The sequence below is a fragment of the Labeo rohita genome, chromosome 18 (assembly GCF_022985175.1).
Source record: "Labeo rohita strain BAU-BD-2019 chromosome 18, IGBB_LRoh.1.0, whole genome shotgun sequence".
NCBI classification, from domain to species: Eukaryota; Metazoa; Chordata; class Actinopteri; order Cypriniformes; family Cyprinidae; genus Labeo; species Labeo rohita.
Window position 1 is genome coordinate 1,550,344 of NC_066886.1, and position 12,098 is coordinate 1,562,441.

At 36.8% G+C, this 12,098-nt stretch overlaps 1 protein-coding gene across 3 annotated transcripts in view; it reads left to right on the forward strand.

The window, feature by feature from the left end:
* Positions 1–2,809: 2,809 nt before the first annotated feature.
* Positions 2,810–12,098, forward strand: part of kctd15b (potassium channel tetramerization domain containing 15b) — a 34,987-nt gene continuing 25,698 nt past the window's right edge. Inside the window, exons 1-2 of one of the 3 annotated variants that reach the window (XM_051134440.1) lie at positions 2,810–3,498; positions 5,888–6,063. In XM_051134440.1, the coding sequence (XP_050990397.1) occupies positions 5,900–6,063 (164 nt within the window). In that variant the 5' untranslated portion in view covers positions 2,810–3,498; positions 5,888–5,899. Of the gene's footprint in view, positions 3,499–3,676; positions 3,767–5,860; positions 6,064–12,098 lie in introns of those variants that run through there. The other 2 variants (XM_051134439.1, XM_051134438.1) reach the window with 2 other exon arrangements.

The following is a 12,098-nucleotide window of genomic DNA, read 5'->3' on the forward strand; positions in this document are numbered from 1 at the left end:
ACAAAAGGTTAATATTTGTTCAATGAACTCAGCATTTTTTTGTAAATGTTCAGCAGTAAATAAATTAACTCTGATACTTTATTGCTATAAGCACTGCAGAAAATTAGAGTTAGTTACTTTCAATGTGTCATAAATCTTACATTTGTAATAAATACATTTGTTTCATAATTGTTTTGCTCTTTAAAATTCACTGAAATTCCTATAATAATAGAAAGTTCTATTGTGACAACTTACCCCATATAGTGTGACAACATGTCTTGCTATTGGGGCATGTTGTCACAAAAGGTCAAAATATGTTTAATGACCTCAGTAGTCTTTTGTAAATGTTCAGTAGTAAAGAAACTGACTCTGAAACTTCATTGCTATGAATTTATGAAGCATTATATGTTATTATTTATGCAATAGAAAATTAGTGCCAGTTGTTTGCTTTAATATTTCTACTTTTTTCCACATTCAATGTGTCCTAAATCATAAATTTGTAATAAATACATTTATTTCATAATTGTTTTGCTCTTTAAAATTTGCTGAAATTCCTATAATAATGGAAGGTTATATTGTGACAACTTACCCGATCTAGTGTGACAACATATGCTGCTATTGGGGCATGTTGTCACAAAAGGTCAGAATGTGTTTAATGAACACAGCAGTTCTTTGTAAATGCTCAGTAGTTAAAAAAGTGACTCTGAAACTTTATTGCCATGAGCACTGCAGAACCCGCACTACAAAAGCATTATATATTAGCAACTGCATTTTTTATTTTTTTGTATTATTATTTTTATTTTTTTACATTTGATGTGTCATATATTATAAATTTGGGGTTTCGTAATTGTTTTACTCTTTACAATTTGCTGAAACTCCTATAATAATGGTAGGTTCAACTGTGACAACTTACCCCATATATTGTGTCAGCATGTGTTGCTATTGGGGCATGTTGTCACAAAAGGTCAACATGAGTTTAATGACCTCAGTAGTATTTTGTAAATGTTCAGTAGTCAATAAACTGACTCTAAAACATCATTGCCATGAGCACTGCAGAACAGAACTGCAAAAGTATTATATATTATTATTATTATTATTAATGCCTGAGGAAATTAGGACTAGGACTTTAAAACTTCTGCTTTTTTAACATTCAGTGTGTCATAAATTTGAAATAAATATTCTTTCATAATTGTTCCACTCTTTAAAATTTGCTGAAATTCCTATAATAATCGAAGGTTCTACTGTGACAACTTACCCCATATAGTGACTCAACATGTGTTGCTATTGGGGCATGTTGTCACAAAAGGTCAATATGTGTTTAATGAACTCAACAGTTCTTCTGAATGTTCAGTAGTAAATAAATGAACTCTGCGCTGCAGAACAGCACTACAAAAGCATTATATATGGAAATTGAGTTTTTTTTTATTTTTAATTATCATTATTTCTACATTTGATGTGTCATAAATTATAAATTTGGGGTTTCATAATTGTTTTTACTCTTATAATAAAGGCAGGTTTGATTGTGACAACCTTCCCCTATATAGTGTGACAACATGTATTGCTATTGGGGCATGTTGTCACAAAACGTAAACGTTCAGTAGTCAATAAATTGACTCTAAAACATCATTGCCATGAGCATTGTAGAACAGCACTGCAAAATCATTATATTATTATTATTAATGCATTAAGGAAATTAGGGCTAGTTGTTTGCTGTAAAACTTGCTATTGGGGCACGTTGTCACAAAAGCTCAGTATGTGTTTAATGAACTCAACAGCTGTTCTAAATGTTCAGTATTAAATAAATGAACTCTGCACTGCAGAAAAGAACTATAAAAACATTATATATTGGAACTGAGTATTTTTTTTTAATATTGTTATTTCTGCATTTGTTGTCATAAATTTGGTGTTTCCTAATTGTTTTACTCTTTTAATAATGGCAAGATTGTGACAACTTAGCCCATACAGTATACATTCAGTGTGTCATGAATCATAAATCTGTAATAAATAATATCTGTAATAAAATTGGCTAAAACTCCTATAATCAGAAGGTTCCATTGTGACAACTTACCCCACATAGCACAAACAACTTGTGTTGCGACTGGGGCATGTTGTCACAAAAGGTCAACGTGTTCAGTGAACTCAGTAGTATTTTGTAAATGTTCAGTAGTGTTTCTGTATTCAAGACATTAATGCTTTTGTCTATATATCAGTACAGAAATTGAATAAAGTGCGACTAGCTCCAGCCCTATATAATTATTCAACACGACTTAATTTCATTCTATACATTCTCATTTATTGGTAGGTCTATATTTCTGCTTGTCATTCCTCCATTCTATTACTGCAATAAAATAAATGGTTATTATATTCCATCCCACTCTGTGAAACCTGTCATTCCTCCGAACGGACACCGGCGGGCGCCAAACATCACGGAACGCCTCGTTCAGCATCAGTCCTGCATGCGAGAGCTACAGTAATTACGGGTCTCGGCGCAACATCAATTATTCACACTTATTTACACGCAAATAAACAAACATTCAGATAAATAAATAATCGAGTACCTGCGCGGGGAAAGCGGCGGGGCCGCGGCGGCGCGCTCCGGCGCAGCCGATGCCCAGCGCAACTGTCTTTATTTGTTTGCCTGCTGTTAAATAAATGAAAATCCGGCGCGAGAAAGTGTGCGATTGTGTTTGTGTGGGTTTAAAGCGACGCTGCGCGCGTCTGCCCCGATCCTGCAGCAGCAGACATCTCCATCTAGCCGTGCGCAATAATTGAAATGGCGCATTTGGCTGCGGGCGGACTGTGAGGGCGCACAGTGAATGATGTCCAGACGTCATTTGCTTTTAATGGCCTCCAGGAAATTTGCCATTACAATTCTCACAGACATTAGAGCGCAGAGAGGAGCGCGGGGGGAAAGCGCCGCATGCATGAGCACCAGATCCAGATTTTCGCTTCGTAAAACGCATACGCGTCTTTTATCGCCACTTTATCAACAAGTTCCAGTGCGCCTCCCGCTCCAGCGAGAGCGAAGAGAGACTTTGACTCGTTCAGGGAAGGAAAATGTGTTGCCTTTGTGAAAGAGCCTGGGGGAATATTACATCAGACGAAATGACAATGATTAAAATCAGCCTTTCTGCCTCTCCAAAGTCTCAGGAACGGCGTGGTGACACTTGCCTGATGCGTAAACCGTTATATGCTGAACTTTAAACCCTCGCCGGCTATTTTTACTTTGCGAAAGAATCGAGGGGAATATCGGGTTTGCATCTGTTCCAATGAGTCTGCTCGGGTTTGAGTTAATTGTCCTCTAATCCTGTGGCCCCAGAGGCGTTTGCGCAGCCCCGAGCCAGAATTCTTCTTTCGGCTCTGCTCTGATTTAGAGACGGATTATTGGCTTCCTTCTGCCCATAAGCAAAGCAGCACATTCACCGTGGCCAAAACAGACAGTGGCGAGGCTGATATACGCGAGTATTAAGAAATAAGAAGATCAAGAGGGGGAAGGAGAGCTCTGGTCTCCTGGAGAAGGTAAGACAGTCCTGCGCGCTTTTGCGCTCCAGCTCTGAACGCGTCCAGACAACAGCAGCGCAGCTCGCTATAGTCGCGCACATCCACCTATGACATGTTTTAATGCACTTTGACGCGCTTTTCACTCCGGACAGGAAGAGAATAGCTAGGCTGGATCGTTTATCGGATAGAAACTTGACCGAGAGCGAGCAACGCGAACCTTCATCTGGGAGCCGATTGATTGAACCACACTCGGATCGCGATTCGGACACCTACGATGTTTGAAACGGTACCGTTTACAATCCAATCTCATCTCAATGTAGAGTAGATCATTCATGTGATGGTGCTTTCTGTGCTGGTGTTTTGCCGTGAATAAGCGCGACGTCGCGAAAACGCGACGCGTCCTCGAACGCGTTCGCGTCCTGTGAGATTTATTTCAAGATACTCATTCTGTAACCTTATGAAACACCCTCCAGGCATCGAGAACCGCTGTTATTAGGAGGATATATATGCCTCATACCTGAAGCTTTGTCGCTGTGAGTGAGACGCCATGTTGTGAAATGATCTGAATTGAAGTTTTAACCCGTAGGGCACCGACCTGAAACTGAAGAAAGCAAGCAGGAAAAGTGTGTTGATTGCGTTGCGTGTGTATCGAACGCTTCCACGAACGTCTGCGCACGCATTTGAAAGATTCCGCCATTACTTGTCGAGAACAAACGTGTTTATTCGCTCTCAAACGTTGAGGATTGGAGGAAAACCGTCTCAAAGTTTGGCGTCCGTGTTGCGGGTCTATGATAGTCCAAGCTAGTCACCAGCTGAGCTGGTCAAGATGGTTTTGGAACCAGCTTAGACTATCCGCCAAGTTTTCCAAGCAAACGTTAGCACAGTAGGTTCCCATTTGGGAATCAGCATCGCAGGAAGGTTACTCAAACACAACATTCTCTACTGGTGTTCATTTTTGTAGTATCTAGTAGCTAGTCATAAACATGAGTTTCTGTACTCTTTAGGCTTGACCGTCTTTTCTTTACTCTTCCACCTGGTCCCTCCCATTAACAAAGAGAGAGAGAGAGAGAGAAGGGGTAGATCCACTGTATTCCCTCGGCATTAATATCTGGGCTTTTGGTTACAACGCCCCTAGCTACATGGAGATGAGGGATAGCTTCATATGCCAAAACGTCTTAAGTCTTTTTTTGCTTTCAATGGAATCTGTAATGTATCATCTTGCCTGTGTATTAAATGAACATTAGCGCTGAGGGCTTGGTGGCAACACCCTGGAAAATTCTGCCGTCCGCCTCGAGCGCATCGCCTCCAGCTCTGGAGCTGAGCGGAGCCCGTAACAACCGCCTTCTGTTTACCATGTATGGTTAAAATAACAGCCGCACAAATGAGCCACTGCATGGAAGAACTTGTCGTTGAAATCCCTTTGAACTCCAGCTTCACAATGAAGCAGTCTTTCCTATGACAACTGGAATATGTTAAGTCGTATTTCCATGTGGCCCTGCGTGATCCGGGCATTGTGAGGTAAAGTTTGGACTTGTATAAACAAGCCTTTAGGTTTGGACGGAGTGGAAGTCTTTTCCGCACACAGCCTTCAAGTGAAATTAAGGGAGGAAAGTGGGTTTGTGTGCGAACGAAACACTGGGAAGTGTGAAATGCATATCAAGACAAGCCTTTGCACTGGCGTAGGAGATGCCACGATCCAAAGTTTTAAAATTGCTCTGAGAGGAGCGATTTAAGCTTGTGCATTGAAAAATGCAATTTGTGCACTGAAGTCGGTCAGCTGCTCGTGGTTTGGAACTTAAACGCAACTAAAGTTTAAGAACGTTGTGATTCCCAATCCCAAAAAGTGCATTAAAATGCTCAGCATTTGTGCACTGAGAAATGCAAAGTCAAATGCATCCTCTGATTCCATCATGGAGGTCCAGCGATGCTGGAAGTTGAGCGATTCGCAGTTGACTAACAGCGGATTCGTGGTTGGAAGCGCTGCCTGGCGTTCCACGTGAACGCGCGCAATGCCCTCGTTTCCCAAATGTTCAGATTGGTTGCTGAAGTGTCGGAGGATATCACGTCTAACACATAACACGACCTTTAATTAGAAACTTGCCTTTTTTTTCCCTCTCCTTTCCCATCCCCGGAGGCGAACACCTCGCATATCTCTCTCCCTCTCCCTCTCTCTGCAGCGTTAATAAACATCCTTGTATCCTGCCCTCGGGCTGCACCAGTGAAAAGATGCAAACATACTTCATTAGAGCTGTGGCAATAATTTGTAAGCTAAATATGCGATGGGGCAGATGAGAAAACGATCTGATAAGACTCGCACAGACGCTCAAGGTGGGAGAGACGCTAACGCACCGTGAAGGCGCATCAGCAGCATCATTTCTCCATGGCTTTCCCGTTTGTCTGCTTCCAGGAAGGGAGAAGCATGTCACGCCTGTCTCTGACCCGGTCTCCGGTCTCTCCTCTGGCCGCGCAGGGGATTCCACTGCCGGCTCAGCTCACCAAAGCCAACGCGCCCGTTCACATCGACGTGGGTGGCCACATGTACACCAGCAGCCTGGCGACCCTCACCAAGTACCCAGACTCACGGTAAGACCCCTGACCTCTTGTCCTGTTACGTAAAAGCATGCAACCAGAAGTTTAACGGCAAACCGAAGGCACCTTTCTGTTATTTATGTGCAGTTTGGCTATTTTAGGGTGTGCAAATGTTTGCATTCAGCATTTTGCTTCAAGTACAAGAGCACCTTTTATTAAATGCGTCTGCATTTTGGTTCATTTTCTTAGCATTTAATTAGGAAAATATGCTAAGTGCATGAAGTTAATATACAGTAGCCTGGGTGATTCACTCAATTAGAGCTGATTAGAGGCTAATTATCTGTTCTGATGACGTCTGAATATGATCAGAATTCCCTGTGACTCGCTCTGTCTGATCCACGATTGTGACTTTATTAGGAGAGAGACAGAAATTTAAGCGCTTCTCTCGTTGCTTTCATCATGGATTAAGTCTGATTTCTGAACTTAGAGAGAAAGAGAGAGAGACTCGTTTGAACATTTCGAATATTGCATTTCATTGCACTTGATCAGATGATAAAAACCTTGACTGAAACACAATAGAGAAGTTTGTTTAGTTTGCTGAGTGAACATCAGAGGATATGATTGCGTTTTGAGCGGTAAACTTTGCACCAACGATTTTTATTGGTACTATTATAGTTTCTGTGAGTGTTGCCATTTGTTTGTGTGTTTTAATGAGTAAAGCAGTGGTTAGAAAGTGAATAATGTTGTTCTGTTCTGTTGAGTTGTTCACTTAAGTCATGCATAAAGACGTCATTGCACTTTTCTTTATCATTTTGAAGTCTCAGTGTCTTTAAATCAGCTGGTGTTTTTTAGTGAATGAAGTTTACGGCAGTATTAAAGTAGTGGTATTGCTTTTTTAAATCTTTTTATTTGGACTTTCGGCAGAAGATTGTTTGTAAACACACATAAAACTTACATTATAACAGAAATGCATGAAACAAATTAAAGAAGGCATAAAAATGCATGAATCAAAGCAATAAACAAATGCATAAAAATGCATGAAACCAAAGAGGGAAAAATTAAATGCATAAAAATAAAAAAATAAAACCATGCACAAAAATGCATGAAAAAAGCAAAAAAAAAAAAATAATAAAAATAAAAAAATGCATGAAGCCAAGGAGGGAAAGAGTTTAATATATAAAGATAAAAAATAAAACAATGTTATAAAGTAAATAATATTGTTCTAGTCTATTGAGTTGTTCACTTAAGTCATGCATACAAATGCATGTTTTATTTTGAGTTCTCTGTGTCTTTTTAGTGACTGAAGTTTATGGAGGTATTAGAGTATAAATAGGTTTTGTCTTTATTTTCAACACTAGTTTTGTCATTTTATTATTTCAAAATATACAAACTTGTAAAAAGTTTAGCATGAAAGGCAAATCAACTGCTGTTCGAAAGTTTGAGGTCAGTAATATGCATTAAATTGATCAAAAAATGACATCAAAGACATTTATAACATTTCAAAAGATTTCTATTTCAAATATATGTCATTCTTTTGAACTTTCTTTTCATCAAAGAATCTTGAAAATTTAAATGTATCACAGTTTCCACAAAAATATTCCGTTTTTAACTTTCAGTATATTAGAATGATTTTAGAAGGATTATGTGACACTAAAGACTGGAGTAATGATGCTGAAAAGTCAGCTTTGATCACAGAAATAAATTACATTTTAACATTTATTCACATAGAAAACAGCTATTTTAAATTGCAATAATATTTCAGATTTTTACAGTATTTTTGACCAAATAAATGCAGCTTTGGTGTCGAAATGCAATGCAATGACATTTATACACTTAAAATTACATTAAGTGTCCAAATACTTTTTGCAGTAACTGCCACCATTAAAAGCGTGCTTTCATTTGAGTCCACAAAAGACTGACCATCCGCACACATTAGCACCTACTTTCACTAATTACACTGACAAGTTGGAAACCACTCATGGATGCAAACACACACACACACACACACACACACACACACACTGGCGCAGCGACAGTTAAACAAACGCTCTCCCGGCGCTGCGCCTCAGAGGCCGAGCTGACAGTTGAGAGAGTCCAGTTAAAGAACCTTAAGTTGATGGTGTCTTTTAATAGATTGATCCCTTAATAATGCAGAGCGGGAAAAGAAACTCGCTCTATAACTAATGTGTGAACATTCATCTCCCTCCAGCTCAGTCTGCTGAAGTGACAGGACATATGAAAGTTTCATGCTCATTCTGTGGGGTCTTTCTGACAGAGATCGGTAGGATGAGGGCAGTTGTGAACAGCAGCTAATGATCGTAAGCTCACGTCAAGTGTGTCGTGGAAATTCATACTGGAATTAGGGTCATATATGCAGGAAGTATGTATGAAAGATTGCCAGATCTGTAGACCTGTCTCACTTTTAGGGACTTGCACAAAAAATATGTTTTTCATTGCTCTTGTTAAATTGTTGTTTTAGGGCATGTGTTTTTAAATGTTTTTATTTGGAACTTGAGCAGAAAATCATTTGTAAACACATGCATGAAATAAATGCATGAAACAAATTCAAAAAGGCACAAAAATGCATGAATCAAAGCAAAAAACAAATACAGAAAAATGCATGAAACAAAGCAAAAAAGAAATACATAAAAATGCACAAAATCCATGAAACCAAGATGGAAAAAAATAAAATAAAAATAAAAAATGCACAAAAGTGCATGAAACAAAGCAAAAAACAAATGTATAAAAATGCATGAAACCGAGGAGGGAAAAAATTAAATACATAAAAGTAAAACAATACACAAAATTGCATAAAAATAAGCAAAAAAGAAATGCATAAAATGCACAAAAATCCATGAACCCAAGGTAAAAAAAAAAAAAATTAATAAAAATATAAAAAAAGCACAAAAGTGCATGAAACAAAGCAAAAAAACAATTGCATAAAAATGCATAAAAAACAATTAGAAAAAAAAAAATAAAAATAAAACGATGCACAAAAATGCATGAAACAAATGCATAAAAATGCACAGAAGTGCATTAAACAAAGATTTACATAAAAGATATATTTGAACGGTAAGATTAAAATAAGTAATATAAGTATAAGTAAAATCAACCTGTTTCAATGCATGTAACAAAAAAGAAATACTTGTTTCATTTTCATGAAAGGAAAAGGAAACACGGTTTTGACTCTTTGAAACTTGTTTACATCTGGAATTAATCTGTTTCATGCAATCCAATCGCAATTGTTCTGTGCTAAATTTAGGGTGTAAATGGGATCCAAAGCATGTTGTGACTCGCTCATACTACACATGTGATCAGATCTGTAGATTTGCATCCTGGACCTACTCACGTGTCAGTCGTTTATATTTATTTTTATGCATTTAGCAGATGATTATGCAAAGCGACTTGTCACAAAGCCAACTATTTTTTTAGTATGCAATGCCAAGTTTATTAGACAACTGGATTTGGAAGCAAGCTTGAAAATGGGAGAAAATGCATATTTCATTTTTATTTTTGTACTGCTCCTTGCATGCATGCAATAATGCATATATTGTGAAGTCTCGTGCGTGCATTTGTTTAGGGCTTTTTTATATTGTTCGATCAGATGGTTATGTTGCATCTAGTGACTCATGTAATTTGCTTTTGGATCAATACCAGATGTGAACAGGACCTCAGTGTCAGGTCAGACTGGTGTTTGTTCGCTCAGATCTCTGTTCTACAAGGCTGGTCCTGTTAACAGAGGAAGTGAAGACAGTCTGACAGGAAGTGTCTGTCTGAACCCTCAACCCACCGCAGGCAGGACAGGCACTGTGTCCGACTCAAACTGAAGCAGCGATCATTCCCGCTTGTCTCTCAGAGACACAGATTCACCTGACAGAGGGAGAATCTCATGCGTTTAGGTGCTGCCGCTGATTTACTGAAATAAAACAGACAAATAGAGAGAGACAAACGGGCTGTGTTCACACACTTATAACTCAGGTAATCCATTAGTCTGCTTTTGACTACTTAATCTTGAAAAATGAAACTTCTTCAAATCTGGCTTCCCAGAATACAGACGGACATTTCCGTGTGTGTGTGTTTGACTTCAGTGTCCCGTTCACAACTGTTAAAACTCTTTAAAGTTTAGAATATTCATAACTTTAAAAAAATTTTTATTGTATCTTCAATAACATTTTCCTAAGAAATCAGGCAAATTATACTTTGTGCCTTCCTAAGAATTTATGATTAATTATTTTTTTTTTAGTTATTTTAGTATTTGTGTATACACTAATGCACTAATATATACGCACATTTATAAAAATAGATATTTGTATTTTTGATTCCATTAACTGTCTGTTTAAATATAAAAAAAGAAATAATAAGAATTAGAAATATTTATAAAAAATAAAATTAATAAATAAATTAATAAATAATAAATACAATTTTATATAAAAAAAAAAATAATTTAAGAAAATATATTTTTGTATGATTTCAGTTAATTCTTAAAGTATAAAAATAAAAACTCTAAAATAATAAAAAATAAATAAATAAGGAAAAAATAAAATACAATTAAAAAAATGAAACAAATGCAGAAATATGCACAAAATGTAAGGAGAAACCAAGGAGAAAAAAAAAAAAACATTTTCCTAAAAAATCAGGAGAATTATACTTTGTCCCTTCCTAAGAACTTATGATTAATTATTAATTTATTTTTTCAGTTGATTTAGTATTTATGTATGCACACAGACACTATAAATGATATACTCATTAAATAATACAAAAATGAGAGAGGAAAAATCATGAATAACTTTAAACACATTCTTTTTGTATCTTTTTCTTATTTTTTAAGTGTTGAAAGGTTAAAACCAGGAGAATAATATTATGCCTTCCTAAGGATGTATATTATCGTACATTTTTATTTTTTAATTTAGTATTTGCATTTTTAATAAAATTTTGATTTTCAGTATTTTAAAAAAAAAAATTTAATAGCATTTTTATTTTGTAATATATTTTATAACATTGTATAAATTAACTAGCACTCCATTAATTCTGAAATCATAAAAATTAAAAACACACACACATATATATATATATATATATATATATATATATATATATATATATAGTATTGCATTTTATCTAGTAATGCATGAACCAAAGCAAAAAAAAAAAAAGAAAATGCATAAAAATGTACAAAAATGTATAAAACCAAGGAGAGAAAAATGTAAATAAATGCAAAAAAAAGTGTAAAACAAAGCAAAAAAAACAAACAAACAAACAAAAAAAAAAGCATGAAACCAGGGATTTAAAAATTAAAAATTAATTAATTTAAAACCTAAATAAATAACAATTAAAAATGCACAAAAATGCATGAAACAAAGCAAAAAATAAATGCATAAAAATGCACAAAATGTTGTGTTAGGCCAGATTTTCCTAACCCAGCTTGTTCTCCAAAAAGTGAAAATGTCACCACCAGCACACTGTAAACTCAAATCCAGCTGAAGGCTGATCAAGCCCAGATCCTTATTCATATGATGAATATTTCAGCACAGATGAATCATAGGTCGAAGAAGTTTAATTTTTCAAGATTTCAAGTCATCAAAAGCGCCTCTAATTGAAGAATGGCCTTCATACGTCACACATGAACTGAACCCGCTCCCCAAATCCAGTCACTTTGCTTATAGAAATGTCTCGTCTCTTTCTTCCGTGACCAAATCGAACCGTATTCGCTGCTCTGAACGAGACTGACAACCGTATTCCCCTGTTGTGTGAACGCAGCCAGAGAGATTTAGAGGAAAAGGAGGATGTGGGAGAGAGTATCGGAGAAAAGATGCAGAGAGAGAGAGAGACGGGTGGGGGAGAGGAGGAAGAAAAGAAAAACAGGCAGCATTTTAATTGCTTTTTAAAAAAAGTGCAGATGAAAAACAGTGTTTGCCTGGAGGGGCATGGTGAAATTCTAGCTGGAAGAATTGCAAGACCATATGAGAAAGGACGACCGCAGGCGCTACAGGGAGATGAGTATTGGTTTTTTATAAAGCATTTTGCATCGATTTCCAAAGGGGGGAAAAAGAGGGAGAGAGAAAGAGAGCGAGGAAAAACAAGAGCTTTAG